At 47.0% G+C, this 18265-nt stretch overlaps 1 protein-coding gene across 6 annotated transcripts in view; it reads left to right on the top strand.

Annotated features, from left to right (window-relative positions):
* Nucleotides 1-18265, top strand: part of Wdr33 (WD repeat domain 33) — a 189884-nt gene that overhangs the window by 51177 nt on the left and 120442 nt on the right. For all 6 annotated transcript variants that reach the window (XM_050184398.2, XM_055073509.1, XM_055073501.1 and 3 more), the window contains one exon: nucleotides 2910-3061. In XM_050184398.2, the coding sequence (XP_050040355.1) occupies nucleotides 2910-3061 (152 nt within the window). The remainder of the gene's footprint in view (nucleotides 1-2909; nucleotides 3062-18265) is intronic.

Genomic DNA, 18265 nt, shown 5'->3' with positions numbered 1-18265 from the left:
TACAACTTTTAAAACGAAACTACTATTTTAAGTGGGTACGGTTTAACGAGGTTTTACTGTATATTGAAACTAAGAAGTCAACAAGGGATTTCGAAAAGTTCTTTATTCTGAAAAGTTTGTAGCAACGACATTTCACTGAAAAGGGCAAGAACTTGAAGGTTAACAAAAAGGCTTTAGAAGTTAAAAACCGCGCAATGAGCGATGGAATGAAAAATGTTAGGCGTGACGTTATGAGACAGGAAGAGAGCTGTGTGGGTCACATAGCAAATGGGAGTAGCTGATTATTCTAGTTGATGGAGAAGCTTGGCATGCCATGTAATGCATAGGGTAGATACCATTTAGAGTTACAGAATGGGTGCAAACAGCGCAGTCAAGGAAGGCAGAGAATTAGGTAATACGATGACAATAAATCTTCAGGCACAACTTTGAATCACCTAGCGTAAAACAGGGATGTGAAGGTCACTATCAAAGGAGTTCGTCCTGCAGTGAACATAAAAAATTGGTTGACGGTGATGATAATGAGTGCTAAAAGAAAAGTTGTACACTAGAATCTCGTTACAACAAACCTCGCGGGACCACCGAATTTAATTAGTTAATTTGAGTTATCGTAGTACTGAAAAACCAATATTTTCGTGTCAGTAACGTAACACAACAATGAAAATTACATACATTTGCAGCAGATGCATGTGTTCGTACGTAAATAATAAACAAGAATGCTGGGCACAGTTTAACTACAATTTATTGCTTGAAGAAGTCTGTAATGTTCTCCTGGCGAGTAGACAGCAAGCGCTGCAGGACGAACGCCTCCACATCCTCGACCTTCCTCTGAACGTCATCGAGGACATCTTTACAGCGCCCGAGGAATGATCGCGTCTTTTCTAGAAAAACTAAAGAATCTGACCTGAAAGCAGTCTCTTCCTCTTCGTGTGTTGATCCAGTGTCGGCATCATCTTCGTCACTACTGCAATCTTCTGGCTTGCGTACTTTATTCACGATGTCTTCGTTGGTGAGCTCCGCGGATGTAGCCGCCGCGCTGTCGCTGTCAATGTAATCATCGAAGGTCACCGCGGTGTCGACGGCAGGCTTCTCGGTAAGCTCTTTCCACACTTCTGGGTTGAGCTCCTCTGTGTCCTCGCAGTCTTGTGGCGTAGGTGAATCAAAAGGCCTGCCTTTCACTAGTAGTTGCTGATCGTGCTTGCCTTCATGTTCCACCCGACCCTGTAAGCATATCTGCAGCTTGACGGATGTTTACCTGTGTGGGCAGCTTCAGGCGAATATTGATCAGGAGGCACTGCACAAGACGCTTCCGAAATTCGGCCTTCACACATCTGATGATGCCCTGGTCCAAAGGTTGGAGCAAAGAAGTACAATTCGGGGGCATAAATTCAAGTTGCACATTGCTCAGTCGCACATTCACGATATGCGCTGAGCAATTGTCAACGATGAGGAGAATATTTCTCTCTTTCTTCTTCATTGTGTCGTTGAGCTGCAGCAGCCACTGAGTTAACAATTCTTACGTCATCCACGCTTTTTTGTTGGCTCGGTAGTCGCAAGGCAACGTGACGTTTTTCAAGCAGTGCGGCTTAGCAGACTTGCCAACAACTAGCGGCTTGAGTTTTTCCGTGCCCGTGGAGTTGCAGCAGAACAGAACCGATACGCAGAGACACGATTTCTTTCCGCCCTTGCACCTGTCACCTTTGAAGTTCAATTGTTTTATCAGGCAACAACCGATAAAAGAATGCCGTTTCATCTCCGTTAAAAACGTCGTCTGGAGAGAAAGACTCTATGATCTCTTGAAAGTGCTTGTTCCTCCAGGGAACTGCACTCTTGGCATCGGCTGCTGTTTCTTCGCCACAGGCAACCTGCCACGCCGTTCCTTTGCCCGGAAGTGGTTAAGCCATCCGGCACTTGCATCGAAACCGGAGATGTCCAAGGCGGCCGCGAACTGTAGCGCCTTCTCTTGGAATAATCGGACTTGACAAGGGGACATCGTTTTGTGTGGCATCCTTAAACCATGTGAGGATGGCGTCGTCGACGTTTGGTAATTGCCAAGCCGCAAGCATTTTCTTTAGGCAGCCAGCTGTGATTCCCCTCGATGCAATTTCATGATCTTTTCCCGATCCTTGAGCATCGTTGCCATTGTTAAGGGAATATCACGCTCCCTGCACAGGTCGACTTGCTTTCTTCCAGCATTCAGCTGCGTCAAAATGTCCACTTTGAGCTAAAACTGGCGTCACTTCTTTTTAATGCGGGGGCCAGGAGAACTCATTGTCAGCAAAGCGAACGCACAACACAATCACAGCACCGATAACTTTGCAGCTCCTGCCGATCCCTATCAACGTGGTGACGCTAGGTCTATGACGTAGTATAGGAGAGCCTGAACGTGACCATACGCCACGCTCATGCTGATGCCGATGCTGCTGGGGCTGTACCCGTTGAAACGGGTTCCCCAGCGCATGGCTGCTGCTGCTGCGGATGATGATGATAGGTGTAAGCCTTAGGAATTCGGCACCGAAACTTCAACGGAACTTCGTGAAGCATCTTGGTGATTATGGGATTAAATTACGTACATTATCCTGAAATACTCGGTAATCTGAAATTCGTAGTACTGAAAGTTTCTTTACATTGAAAATATAGGCATTTTGGCAGAGATTAAAAAAAAAATTCGTAAATCTGAAAAGTTCGTTAATGTGGTGTTCATAGTAACGAGATTTTACTGTACACAAAAAAAAGGGTAAGGACACAAGCACTTACATTTGTTTCCTCTTCCTATGGATGTGTCTTTATTTAGTGCTAATGCCTCTCAACAAATTGAGGAGAAGGACAGCCTTGGAAGTTGTTGATTGCGGCTCGGTGTGAAAGATGTGCCCCACTCCGGGTGGTGAAGAGCCTCATCCTTTTGGTTTCAGGCGCATGACTCGTCGGTGCGCTGCATGGTGTGGAGCCACAACGACACGTGGATGGTGACTGGGGACCATTCGGGCTACGTCAAGTACTGGCAGTCCAACATGAACAATGTCAAGATGTTCCAGGGCCACAAGGAGGCCATTCGAGGCATCAGGTGGGCACCTGGCAGGGACACCACACACGCTGCACAGGCATTGGGCAGAATGTTGGCACGATGGCACTTTGTTTCTTCTTGTTTTTTCTCGTCCATTGTCTTTTATTACTCAAGCTTGTTTCAGCCTTAGACCCTGCAGTCTGTGTTTTGCTGCCATGCAGTCCCCCCCCCCCCCCCCCTTTTTTTTTTAAAGTTTAATTTGGTGCAGTACAGTATTTACTCGAATTTAATGCGACCACAATTGTAACATGAGGGTTGGCTTTCGAACCCACTTAAACAGTCTTCGACACTCGTCAGCGAACTCCACTGTTCGCAACTTGAGGATTTCGCTTGCCTTCGATGGCCCCCACTCCGTCTTCGTCGTCCTCGCCGATGGCATCGAAGCGCGGAAAGCAGTACCATCGGTTAGTACCAGCGCATAACTGACTGACGAGGAAATAGTCCGTCAGGTTGTAGGGGATTCAGAAGACTCCGATGTTGAAAATGAGGAGCCAATGCCTGTGCCGCCTACAAGCGCCGAGTTGACGCGAACACTGTTGACTCTTTCATCGGTGTACAGTGCTGACATGACCCTTGCTCAGATCGAGGCGAATATGATCGCATGCAACCGGAACGCCGTCCAAACAATAATCAAGATCTTCAAGCCACTGCAGCAATAACACCGGCTGCCCAGCGATGCACATGTACATCATAAACCAGCAGTAGGCTGCATACAGAGTTTTTGAACGCCTCTTTTTATAGCCACTTCACTAATGCTTTGGCAGGGTTTCAGAAGCCTGGTACTTCGCCCTTTACCTCTAGATCCGAGAAAAAAAGAAAGAAGGTGCGTTTTTTGCATGCATTCATTTTTTCGGACTGCCTGAATTTTCGGACGTTCTTACGTTCCCTAGAGGGTCCGAAAAATTGGTCGTTAACTGTACAGTAGAACGTTGTTGATACCTTCCCATCACGTACGTTTTCCTGGCGCCAACGTTCGCAATCGAGAACACAAAAAATAACCCAATAGAGTTATGTTCATTCTTTACCGGTTCATACATTCCCAGAAAACACGATTTTTTGGCACCAACGTTCAGTACACTGCTGAACTGTGATCGTATGATACGTTTTCCGGCCGCTAGATCTCACATAAACAAAAAAATGCGCGAGACACTGGTGATCGAGAACAGCATATACAGTGAAACCTCGTTAAGGGGAAACGCAGCTATCGCATCGCGAAAAATTGCCAAAAAATCTTATTTTTTGAAAATCACATTTTCACTTTCTATAACCCTTCTTCCATCTGATACCCAAAGATCATCACTGTAAACCACTTAGAAGTGCTCTAAAAAATGCGTTTTATCAGCCAAGGTGGCGAAAAATCTCACGGAAATCAAGAAAGAAGAGCGTTTTTCAAGCCACAATATCTCGGCAACGGCGCTACTGAGCGCCGCCATTTTGCTCTCGTTCGAAAGCGCATTTCGCCATCTTCAAATTTGCCACTTCAGCTATCTCCTCCATACAGAAACAAGCACACAAAAAGCAAATGGTTGAAGGTCGTGCCGGAGCCCGCGATTGGCCGTGCCCGCCACGTGACTCCCGCGCCGTTCGCCATTGGTCCAGCGCTCGCGTAGTCTGCTCGGCTCCTTGCACCTCGCGAATCTGGACGTCTCCACTCGCCGTAACCTTGACGTGTCAAAACAGGCGCTACACGGACATCGCAGTAGCATGGCCGATCCCTATGCTTGTGGACGTTTCAGACTCGCGGCTAAGCGTTCCGAGTATCAGCGACGCGGACTTCGTGACCAAGATTCGCGCACGGAATCCAGACACGCGGCTAAGCCTTTCAGCACTCGGTGTTTCGGAATTTGTGACCAAGCACATTGCGCACGCAATCCTCGGACACGCAGCTAAGCATTTTCGGCATAGGGAGTCTCCAACTCGCCGATCATGCACATCGCGCCCGGACTTCTCGGACCCTCACCTAAGCATTTCGTGCATCGGCGTCTCCGACTGCATGACTTAGATCGTCGACTCCTCGAGTCGGCGTCTAGGAATTTCGCGCGTCGGCACGTCGGATTGCGCGAATAAACGCATTGAGCGCTGACTCCTCGAGCCCGCGACTAGGCATTTCACGCATTGGCACCTTGGACTGCGCGAATAAGCGCATCAAGGGTCGACTCCTTGAGCCCGCGACTATAGGCATTTCGTGCGTCGGCACCTCGGACTGCATGACTAAGCACATCGCGCTTCGGCTCCTTGTATCTGCGGCTAGGCATTTCGCACATCGGCACCTAGGACCCGCAACCAAGGATATTGCGCGTTCACTCTATTATCATATTGTCACGATAGCTCGTAACAATATCTATCATACCACCCTTTCATAAAGAGAACCTCATCATGAGCTCTGTTCACTAGGCCCCTTGGGCTGGCACAGACACCTGGCTGCAGAAGTGATCCAGGCATCATACAAAAGTACAATTCTGGAAAGCACCTAGCACCTGCATATCTATCACTGGCCCTCTGATCCTATGTTCTACCGCCATTGTCAAGTAAAGATGACTTGGGAGGCTGCTGACACTCAGAGCCTTCATTCAGTAACATGGTCAATTCTACCAAAAGAAAAAGAAATGCCTTGCTGATTATACTGAAGATTGCTATCAATCGGGCAGCCTACGGGTACAGGCTGCCTGAATGTACACTGGAACTATATTCATGCCCACACAAAGTTCTGCACGCCACTTGGTTTGAAACCTAAGCACCATGCTCTTTGTAGCGCAGCAGCAGCAATGAATGCCCCCCCCCCTTCCATTTTTATTTTAAAAAAAGGGGGGGGGGGAGCACACCAGACCAGAGGCCACATGTGAAAGAAGCCCCACATCACAAAACACCCCGAAGACTGCAAATTTGGTGCCTTTTAGATAACTAAAGAGAAGGTGAAACATTGAGAGCCGTTTTCTCAAAACTGTTTTTCTGCCTTTCTGCTCAGTTTCTTGAGCTGATTTCTTTGTTACCGTTTACCATATTTTGACTCCGATTTTTTTGTCATGTTCCTTGGGCTACAGTGCAGGTCGTGACATTCTTGCTTTCTTATCTTGGCCCTTTGTAAGTTTACAATATGGCTATTCGTCTACCCCGAAAGTGTGCTTGATGCCAACTTAACAAAATATGGCACTCCAAAAAATTTGTGTTGTGAAAAAAAAAAAAGGAAGAATGTCACGACCTTCAGCATGCATTTAGCTATGCAGTCGATACTTAACAAGCCTTCTATCACGTCTAAGTTCCCCAGGCTCTCTAGAAAGTTAGAGGGAGAAAAATTCTGCTCAATAAAATTGAATAAAATAATCTCAAGATATCACTCTGAAACTTTTATGGGAGCATCAGGGAGACATTCTAAACATTTGTGCTAATTTTCATCAAAATCCATGAAGAAATAAGGTAGTTGATTTTTCAAAGCCACGTCCCCCCTTAAGGGGGGACATGGGTCCTAAAAATGTTTTTCTTATTTTTGGGTGAATCTTTAATAAACTCCACTGCCTGGGGTAATTTTTCATGCTGATTTCAGATCTGTAATTAGATTTTTGATAGCTGTAGCAGTTCAAAAATGATTGAGGTCTGAAGTCAAATTAATTTCAAACTCGTTACGGGGCTTTTTGATGATTCCGTCTTGCTAAACCAAAAACTAAATGCATGACACCATTGCTGAAGACCTACTGTAGGGGGGATGCTATTTTTATTCATTTGGAAGCATTTTGCAGACAAGAAAACAATCTTGCATTTATTATGAACATTCTTTTTCTAATTAGCAGCGATTACTATACCTGAATGTAATTTTCATGACTGTGCAAGAGTATTAAAAATAGCATCGCCCCCCAGATCATTTCAATACGAATAAAATGATACCACCCTTGTAATTTTCGGCCTAGAACAACCAAGAAAAAACACCCGTAAGGTAGAGTACAGTGTGCAAAAACATTGAACTGAAATAAACGCATTTGAAGTTTCAAACAAATGTAGCTTTTGCTGAAGTGAATCTACAGCAATACAAATGGCACCATTTTGAAGCTCTATGTTTTGTAAGAATGGCCATACTAAATGTGTGACTGCACGCTCAAAATAATAGCACACTGCAGGCCACTGAACTAGCACAAGAAACTTTATTAGGCACCATGCTCTACAAAGAGCATGGTGCCTGGGTTTCAAACCGAAGTGTAGAACTCTGTGTGGGCATGAATATAGTTCCAGTGTTGTACATGCAGGCTGCCTGATTGATAGCAGTCAACAATCAGTGAGGCATTTTTTTCATTTGGTGGAATTGACCATGTTACTGAATGAAGGCTCTGAGTGTAAGTAGCCTTCCAAGTCATCTTCACCTGACAGTGGAACTTACAATCAGAGAGCCAGTGATAGATACGCAGCTGCTAGGTGCTTTCCAGAATTTTACTTTTGTATGATGCCTCGATCACTTCCTCAGCCAGGTGTGTGCCAGCCCAAGGTGCCTAATGAACAGAGCTCATGATGAGGTTCTCTTTATGAAGGGGTGGTATGATAGATATTGTTATGAGCTATCGTGACAATATGATAATAGAGTGAACGCGCAATGGTGCTTGGTTGCGAGTCCGAAGTGCCGATGTGCGAAATGCATAGCCGCAGATAGTAGGAGCTGATGCGCGATGTGCTTAGTCGCGCATTTCAAGGTGCAGACGCGCGAAATGCCTAGTCACGGGCTCGAGGAGTCGACCCTCGATGCGCTTATTCGCGCAGTCCGAGGTGCCGACGTGCGAAATGCCTAGTCGCGGGCTCGAGGTGTCGACACTCGACGCGCTCATTCGCGCAGTCCTACGTGCCGACGCGCCAAATTCCTAGCCGCGGGCTCGAGGAGTCGACACTCGATGCGCTTATTCGCGCAGTCGGAGGCGCCGATGCACAAAATGATTAGGTGACGGTCTGAGAAGTCCGCGTGCGATGTTTATGATCGCCGAGTCGGAGACTACCTATGCGCGAAATGTTAAGCCGCGTTTCTGAGGATTGCGTGCGCGATACGAATGTGTCACGAATTCGAAACACCGACTGCTGAAAGGCTTAGCCGCATGTCCGAGGATTCCGCGCGCGAATCTTGGTCGCGAAGTCCGTGTCGCCGATGCTCGGAATGCTTAGACACGAGCCTGAAACGTCCACAAGCGTAGGGATCGGCCACGCTACTGCGATGTCCGCGTAGCACCCGTTTTGACACGTCGAGATTACGGTGAGTGGAGACGTCAAACTCGCGAGGTGCAAAAAGCCGTGCAGACGACGCCAGCGCCGGACCAATGGCGAACCGCACTGGAGTCACGTGGCGGGCGCGGCCAATCGCAGACTCCGGCACGACCCTCAATCATTTGCTTTTTGTGCGCTTGTTTCTGTATGGAGGAGATCGCTGAAGCGGCAGATTTGAAGACGGAGAAATGCGCTTTCCAACGAGACCAAGATGGCGGCGCTCGGTCGCGCCGTTCTTTCTTGATTTCCACGAGATTTTTCGCCACCTTGGCTGATAAAACGAATTTTTTAGAGCACTTCTAAGTGGTTTACAGTGATGATATTTGGGTATCAGATAGAAAAAGGGTTATAGAAACTGAATATGTTATTTTCAAAAAATTCAATTTTTCTCGATGTAAAACCCGCGTTCCCCCTTAAACCGTAGTTGGCTGGAGCTCAAAAAAAGTACGCACAAAACGGTAGTACTGTTTAACCGAAATGGCATGAGATCGCCCACTTACCTGTGGAAAACAAAACATGGAACTCGGAGAGAGTGCGATGAAAGGGGAAAAAAATTTGGTATTTATTCACTTGGCGCTACAAAAGTGTTACCGTATTTACTCGCATAATGATCGCACTCGCGTAATGATCGTACCCCTGAATTTTGGCATCGAAATTCGCTTTGTTTTATTTCCCGTGTAATGATCGCACCCCGAACTTGCCGCAGCGATATGTCATGTGCCACGTCTAGCTAATAATGATCGCACTTACATCTGTCGAATGCTACGTGAACAACTCTTCAAGACAAACCAAGCGGTCTGCACGCACCAAACATTCTTAAGCAGATGCCCCATTTCATTCCTTTCATCACTTTCTGCACTTTCATGACAAAAAAAGCTACAACCAAACTTGCCTTTATATTATGTGTAGGCTTTATAATGCTTGTGGTCAACAACAACAAAAAGGCACCTTTAGATTCTTCTCATCTGCACTCATGGGCGCGCAACAAATCAGGAGCGGCAATGATAGCAGCCACGTTTATACTGATAGGTTAGAAGTGTACCCTATTCATACGCCGACGCTTGTAACACAGCTAAGATATTCGCCCACCCTTAGCGGAAACGTGCCGTATTAGGATAGTAGTGAAGACAAATTCCGCAGTTTCCGCAGCATGACTGCCATGTGTTTCTGTTACTAGCAGCTAAGCGCGCCCATCTGTTTCTGTCCCCTCAAAGTGGACATGGCTACGTTATTGTCGCAAACTTGCCGATATTAACGATATTATTCATTACAGATACGGAAGAAACTGTTTCAATGCACGTAATGTACCCACAAGAAGAAAAAAAATCGCGTTCAGCTTGCTCCGCCGGCCGCCATTTTTGTTTTGGTGTCCCGCACTACATACAGCGGCACCCGCCTATTTGTTGACCTGTTGCCGTCCCGCAGCAAACGCAAAACGAAAAATGATCGTTTAATGATCGCGTAATGATCGCACCCCTGAATTAGCGTAAATTTTTTTTGACAGAAAAGTGCAATCATTATGCGAGTAAATACGGTATTTTCGTTTGATGCTGCATGCCAGCTTTTCAGCCAGCCCCCTCTTGGCAAACACTCACATGGCAGATTCCTTGTTGGCGTTACGTTGCGCGCGGTAATGCTGCGGAAGTCCCGGGGCGCCTTTTTCATTCCCAGGTGCTATTCTCATCGTGACGATTGCATTCATGAACCTGACATAACGCGCAGCTTCTGCCCCTGTTGGGCCTGAATCGCCCGTGCTGTCGCTTTCCGTGTAGTCCTCATCACTGTAGTCCTCATCAACACGACAGCAACAACAGAGGCAACAATGGCGAAAAGTCGAACCTCGTAGCCGACAGATCTTGGCGGTTGCAGCAGCACTGCCGAGCAACTTCTTCGCATTCCAAATGCCACACACCGTAGTCAACAGCAGATCCCTGTCGCGTGTGTGCGACTTGTTCGTGTCACGCTCGATAGTAAGGACAATTTCTAATTTTTCTTCTATGCTGAGCACCTGGCATCTTTTTTATACAAGCTTCTGCATGATGCGAGTCCTCGCTTGCACGACGCCACAACGCTCTCTCATATTCTCTATGGCTCTCTGGCACGGCGCCAAAATGATGTTGATGCTGATGTGGCTTTACGCGCAAACACACAGGGCGCTTGGAGGCTGTTTTTTTGATCTCTGAGGCTTGTTGTTCTGCCGGGCCGTCCGATGGAGACGACGCACCGCCGTGGTTGCGCGACGAAAAGTGGAAACGCTACGTTATAACCGATGCACACACAGTAAGCTGGTACGGTTTATTTCCTGTATCTTATGGCCAAATCTGATGAAAATAAACAAGCTTACTTAGTTTTTCATGCCGATTTCAAATATGCAATAATTTTTCTTGTAGGTCCATTAGTTCAAGAGATTGACAGTGCCGCCACTCTATTGTTTCTGGAGACAAGGGAAAGAAAATCTCAGCATAAAGTGAATATTATTGCATAGCTAGATACTATAATTTGCAATAACTGCAATGCTGCAAAAGGTTTTCGAATAAAATTCTAGTTAGCCATTCTGCAGGTGATCAATATTCTTTTCTTGTCCTAAGGCTACCACACCAAAAGAAAATTAATGATATGGAAATATACATGCGCACAAATTTGAAATTCTGCTCTCAGCACTTTGTAATATGCAGATTAGGCTTTCTGCTAAAGAAAGAATTATTGCTCTAGCTGTTCTAGATCATGTGATATCACTCCGACAGTCTGGTGAAGTGACCCAAAAACATGTTTTGAGCAAAGTGAGAAAACGTGCAAAACCCTATTTTATTTACAAATTTACAGCTGGAACAGCTCAGTAGGCCCCAGGCATGTAGTCCTGCTTACTCCCAGCCCCTGTGTGCCGCTTTTTGAGGGACTAGTGCAAGTTTTCTGATGCTTTGCGCTTCTTGGCAGATGCTGCCATTCGACGCCTATCTTTCTCGGCCATGCGGGTGCGACTTTGCTGGCTTGGATTTAGAAATAGTTCTTCCATTATGTCCTTTGAGGCACTTGCATTTCCTGCATTAAACTTTAATACTGCCTCTGCCACAGCAACCTCCACCATGAGCAAAGAAGCGTGCTGGTCTTTTGGTGCCAGTGCCCAGTTCATTGAATGCAGGCTTTCGTTGTTATTTTGCGTTTTACCACACTAGCAACGTTGCAGCAGTTTCTTGTCTGAAAGACGTTCATATGGGACGTAAAGCCTGACATACCAGGAGGAAGCTTTCGAGGATGTTTTGGAACTGGCTGACCCTTGGCCACTGCAGCATTTAGCTTGCACCAGGAGTTTGGGCCTGATGGACAAAGAGTGTGATTAGCCACATCATCGTTTGATGTAATGTGATGATGTGTGGCCATCAATGTATTTTGAGTGGCATCTACATCTCCTTTGTGGGTCTTCAGAGTCCATCCATAATATGAGGTTAACTTGGAGTCCAAGTATGCTGTTAAGTGGCTCATTCCACCAAGACTCATGTCCAGGGCCTCTGTGTCTTGCCACCAAGTTGCGCAAAGTCGTCCCGATGCACTTTTGCACGTGATTCACGCAGTCCTATTTTTCAATTGGGATATACTCATACACTTCATCATCTTGTAAAACGAGATAACTGCGGCTGTCCCCGTCACAGTCACAAAGTACCGTTGTATACCGCAGATTGTGCCGCTCCAATGATCGCCTGAAAAGGATGAGGGCAGCTTCCACCACCATTTCCCCAGCTTTCTTATTAGTGTTCTTCTGACACTTGGGGCCATTCTTCCAGGCTCAATAGGAAGGGTCACTCTCCTTAGGCTCCGACTTGCACCCAGCACAGCAATTGCTCAATACAACAAAGTCGAGCACAAGTCCGCTGAACAACTCGATCACGGTGCCGACGCCGATATGGGACGTATGACCGCGGGTCATCCATGACCCGTCGTACAACACCGCAATGTTCCCGGTATGACCCACATTCAGTTCGGTGTAAAGTTCATGACCCGACCGCGCGCACTCGCTCGTCAGATTACGCGCCGTGAGATCGGCCTCAGGCGTCACCTTCGTCTTCACTTAGCTCTGCCACGTTTTCGTGTGAAGAGCCCAACGACTGATGCCCATCAATGAGCAAACGTCATTGAACGCGGCCTGTCAGTTCCTCGTTGCCTGCATGGCACGCGTAGCCAAAACGTTCACAGCAAAGGGTTTCATTCGTTCAGCACTGTGGACGTGCGGCGAGCTCCACACCGACGCAATCTCTCCACGGTTTGCACACATAAAATGCAGCTTCACAGCAAGTCCGTATTCCCGCTCGTCTCGGACGATTTCTAAGGCACCATTGCAGATATTGCAGTTCGCAAACGTTAATTAATAAAGTGTTCACGGCACTCAAATCCACAATCGTAAATGTAGTCCCATCAGGCGGACGAAGTGCATCGTCAGTACGGTCACCCACAAATTCGCGTTTCCTCTCCGTCGCTGGAGCGGAAGACAACTCCGATAGCTTTGCTTTGGCTTCCTCCTCCTCCAGCTCGGAGGGTTGTCGGTAGATCGTATCTTGCCGTACACGAGTGCTGGTCGAAAGGTTCGCGGCAGATGGACATGTCACAGTATCCGCAGCAGCCGATGTGGTCGTTAGGCCTGCCGTTGCTGCATCGACTATTTCGGCATCGGACACTGAGGTTGTGGTGTCCTGGGCGTTTTGCAGTGTTGAGCAGCGTTTTTTGAAGTTTTCAATGTGTGTCTGTCGCTATTTTTTCGCACCAAGCTTGTGCCGCGTCCGAAATTTGCGCTCCGTTTCAGACCTCGCGTCCTGCTTCCTCACTGACACTGGGGCAAGATGACACGCCTCAATGCGCGGCTCCAAGCACGGAGCAGACGATGGTCATGCAGTTCCGCCAATTGGCAGGCAAGCTCAAGTCACGTGCACCGAGTGACGAATAGGAGGGCGTTCTAGTACCTTTCTTTGCCGCGCATTTTCTAAGTGGCCATTGGCTGAAGGGCACCCTTCTGTCGGGAAATTGAAGGGAAAAGTCGGCTCTTTCAAATGAGACCAAGATGTTCATGCTAGCACACGTGGAAGAGCAGGCGCGCGTTTTGGGAAATGTGCCGTTTCAGTGCAAGTTCCGCCTGAAATTCAGCTAGTACATGTATAAGGCGTCACTGCGGCTAAAATACTGATGTTATTGGTATGAAATTAACAATGTAGGTGCAATAATAGCTGTACATTCCAAAAATGCAATAAAAAAAAGTTTTTTCACGATTTTTGGTCACGACAATCCGTGTCCCCCCTTAAGAAGGTCGGTGCGCTTCAGTTTCAGTTTATTATTCTTTTAAGATACGTAGTTGGTTTTTAATAGTACAGTGCAGTCCACTTATAACGATACCACATATAACGATATATCGGTTATTACGATGGGTCGACATGAGAGTGTCATATTATGCATTAGGTCTATGGGGAAAAAAACCATTTATAACGATAGGTTATTCACCGCATATCGGACATAACGATCAAAATTTTGCAGTCTGGACGGCATTTTCCATGCCAAATAATCGTAACGTTTGCGTTGCTTAGTTCCCTGAAACGAACAATGTTGAGACGAGGCGATGTTTACCTCCGTAAGTTCGTATCTGCCGCCATTACCGCGCAGCGCGTCTCGCCCCGCCCGCGCACGAGTAGGCGCAGCCAACGTTGGCGCCGCGCGCCACAAGATGGCGCTAGCTGCTTCATGCGCGTCGGCCACAGTCGCTCCGAAAGAGAGAGAAAGAAAAAAAGAAGCGACAAGCAAAGCGGCGCGGTGGCGCCCGTCCCGCGTCTCTCTCGCGATAGCAGGCTGACGCCACCGAAGCAGCGTGCAACCAACGGTTCAACCCAGTTCGAAGATGGCGCCGACAAAGCGCAAGGCTGTGTCACTTGACATGAAGATGGATATTTTGCAGGACTCTCGATGCGGCTTCAAGGTGAGCGCCCTCGTGAAGAAGTATGAGCTCGTCCAGTTAACAATATCAACCATCTTGAAAACCGGGAGCACCACGATTGTGAAGGAAGGAGCTATCAGCGGCCATTCCGATCAGCGGAAAATGGGTTAGAGACCCTTTGTACGCCGATGTTGAAGACGCGCTTTACCAGTGGTTCATCACCACTTGCTTCAAGAAGGCGGGCTTTGTGCGTAAGGACGAACTTCCCCAACCCGCTGAGACCGACCCGGTGGAAGTCGCTAACATAACCCGAGCTCTGGGAGCTCGTTCCTACTGGCGACACAGGTGGTGTGTCGAAGGAGGAGTTTTTGACTGCAGACAGTGCTGCCTCGTTCTGCGATGAGGTCACCGACGAGGCGATCGCCGAAGATGTGCTGTCTCGACAGACGCAAAGTTGTGCGACGGTGGCGACGGCATCAGCGACAGTGACAACGAGATCGACAGTGGCTCTTTGACCCCGACCACGATGTCCACGAAAAGTGCACTGTCGTCGATCGACTCCCTAATTGATTTTATGCATGCTAAAGGATTGCCGCCAGTGTTCGCGCAGCAGCTGGAATCCATGCACACCGCGGTTGTGAAGCTGAAGCTGCCGCAAAAGCAGGTGCAGATTTCGGACTATTTCGGCGCGCCTAATCCTTGACACGGTCATTGGCGCTAGAAATAAAGTTTGTTTTTCACGGCCTACTGTATACATCATCTATTCTTTAGAGCAAGTAGCGAATTCCAGTTCAGAGCTGCAACGGCAAAGAGCGCAAACGCGTTTAAAATTTTTTTTTTTTTTGGTAACTGCAGTCCAGATATAGCGATCATCGGTTATAACGATCATATTTTTCGTCTTTCTCGATATCGTTATAGGTGGACTGCACTGTATACAGGTGAGGGTCCCAATGTCAAGCAACTGCAGCGTCTGCTTAGCCATATAAGTGACGCGGAGCAGGTAATCAAAAACGACATCATATGGGCCGCCGGAAAAATTCTCGGCACCTGCGATGCGTGTTAGCTAAAGTCATCTTTGCAGTTTCCCAAGAAATGTTTGCTGCAAATCCATGTTGTGTCTGTTGGCAACAACGAACTTCCATCGACACCGTGCAGAAATATACAAAATATTGTCACGTAGTAGTGACGGTGAAGAAAGCAGAAAAACTGGGACTGACGAAACTAGTGTTTTATTGGGTGAACTTGTGCCCTCAAAAACAGGCTACACCGAAAGAACGGCGAACACAGTCGTCGATCGTCGAAAATCCGATCAGCGGGTCAAGCGCAACAGCTTTTATAAATGAGCCATAGAATTTTCCAGGATAACCGCTGGTGCCTGCATGTCTTCCAGAAAGTCCTACACCATTTGCGTTGCGAATACACGCAGTTAGATTACAAGGTTCGGTGACAACAGACAGCGGATAGAACCATCGATTTCATTCCAGAAACTTCCAATGCATGCAGGCACGTCCTGCGCTGAACGGTAACACTTGTTAGATGGCAAAAAGCGCTCACCCATAAAAAGTCAACAAGTTCACATGTTAGTGATTGGTCAGCGTGGTTTGCACGTGCGCTGCCAAGGTACGCACTCAACAATAAAGAAACGAGGCTGTAGTCACGCAGCAATAACAAAACCAAGCCATGGCCACACAGCAATAAGGAAGCCAAGCCATAGCCACGCTGCAATAATGAAGTCAAGCCATAGCCACGCAGCAATAACGAAACCAAAACTTCAAGCCTAAATTTCTTACTGAAATTTTCGTTCGGATCCACATATAGTATGAGGCGATAATTTGGGCTGCTAATAATAGGAAAAAAAAACTCGTATTATGTGCGGGTTTTTACGGTATGCCAGCAACCAAGGGCTGTAGGTGGCTAGTTGTGTTGGCAACCTTGACATTCCGTAGCGCCGAGGTATCTTTCGGATGCACAGAACAGTTGTCCAGAAGAAAAGAACGACTTTTCTGTCCTAAGAGCCCATCTTACGGTCCAGGTATGTCAGGAACTCCTCAAAGAGAGAGCAGGTCATCCAAGCCTTAGAATTATTCTTGAAATGGCAGGGCAGGTGATGGATATTCTTCAGGCAGTGAAGGTTTCAAAATTTTTCTATGACCCAGGGCTACATCATCTCCGAGCCATCCTAGTTGCAGCACAGGAGGACAGTGAGACGTCCTTTGCGGCATTTCCTGCCGTGACAGGCTTCGCCTCTAAGGCTCAATGTCTTGTCTGGCTGCAGCTTGAAGAAAAGGCCTGCTTCGTCTGCATTGAAGATGTTTCTGGGTTCATAATCCCTAATTATGGACTCCACGCTCTCTTTCCATGTGTCGATGATTGCCATGTCGACACCGCAGCCCCTCCGCTGACTGATCTGTAGCAGATCCCGTGCCTCCTTTTGAAACGGTCAGTACACCTGTTCGACGCAGAAAAATTGCCAATCCGGAGTTTGTCGGCAAAGTTCCGTCAAAGGAAACAAACATGAGCGCAGACAGGGCCCAATGTAGAAGAAATAAACTGAAGAAGGGTTTCTTGCTGGGCTTGTTGGTGCATATGAACTTGTGGGTGAACTGCACGAGGATGGGACAAGAAAAGGCATCGGGCCCTGTCTGTGCTCGTGTTTGTTTCCTTTCTTGTTCAGTCCTCACGCAGTTTACCCGCAAGTTAATATGCATCAACAAGCCCCGCAAAAGAATGCTTCTTCAGTGCAATAGAAGACTCTTTCAAAGCACTGTGCGTACCAAAATGAATGATTGATGGCGTGACATTCTTAGATTAGTTTTATTTACGTGATTTTTTTTTTAGTTCTAATTTTTTGTGGGGTGACTGTACAACAGGCATCTAGACTATAAACAACTACTGGAATCATTATTTCAGAAAAGGTCGCATTGGAAAAGCAAGAATGTCACGCCCTAAAATGGCATTTCAAAGACCATAGTAAAAGATAAGGAATTGAAATAAACCTAGCAGTCGCGAAGAAGTAATTGGGACAAGCTGAGCACAACGTAGGAAAAGCAGTCTTGAGAAAACGGCTTTCAAAGTTTTACCTTAGATTTTAAGTTGTGCCAGGGATGTAGTCATTTTTATGTCCTATCAAATGCAGGGCTTTTTGAGTGTTTTGCCTTTAGTCTGAAGGGCTTTGCTTGCCTTCTTTTCCCCAAGACATCCTTCTCCGCTGCTCTCTGAAGAGCATGTTGGCCAGGTAGCAGACCAAATGTTGCACAATATCCCACGAAAGCACAGCGGGTCCCAGAATTGGATCTACGTACTGCCTCGTTGATAGCTGTCTCTAGTGAAGCAGAGAGGCTTACTCCTTAGCATCGCTCACATAATGTTCCTGTTACATTCAGTGGTGCATATTTGTCTTTTTGTAGCACTGACCAGGTGGCTAAACAAAGGGTTTCAGTAGCATTTTGAATTTGGTTCCTAAACAGAGGATGAGGAGTTAGCTGCACATTAGAAAGGCACTGGTACATGGGCAGCAATGCAGCTGAAACATACATGCCCTGCAAGCCAATACTTTTGTGGAGGTTTGAACCGTATTCTTTGCAGCCGAATGTTTGCACCAGCTGCCATATTTTGAGAACATCGTATTGCACAATCGTTTTCTCCTTTTAATCTTGTAAGTGTCTGGAGAGGTTACGGAATGCAGTGGAAGCCTTGTTAAATATTGTGAGCACAGCTAAATGTAACATTCTTGGTCCCTACCATAATTTGCACTTTTCATTTTTCTTGGCACTTTCACATGAGATACACACTTTGGGTGTGAGCGAATTGAGATAATCAAGCCAAAGAAAGAGAGAAAGTTCGGACCTGCACTGTAGCTCAAGAAACCGTGACCAAGAAAAACAAACAAACAAATAAATATGCTTATGCGTGGGTTTGAGAAGTTCATGTGCGATCTGCTCGGTCGCCGAATTCGGTGGGCCAATGTATGAAGTGCTTAACCGTGGGTCCAAAGAACGTGCACGCGATGTATGTGGTCGCGTGTACGAAGGATTGCATGCACAATGTGCTTGGTCGCAGCACCG

This window comes from Dermacentor andersoni, chromosome 3 (genome assembly GCF_023375885.2).
Source record: "Dermacentor andersoni chromosome 3, qqDerAnde1_hic_scaffold, whole genome shotgun sequence".
NCBI lineage: Eukaryota > Metazoa > Arthropoda > Arachnida > Ixodida > Ixodidae > Dermacentor > Dermacentor andersoni.
Note: the sequence above shows the minus strand (reverse complement) of the source record. Positions and strands in the feature narration are given on the sequence as shown.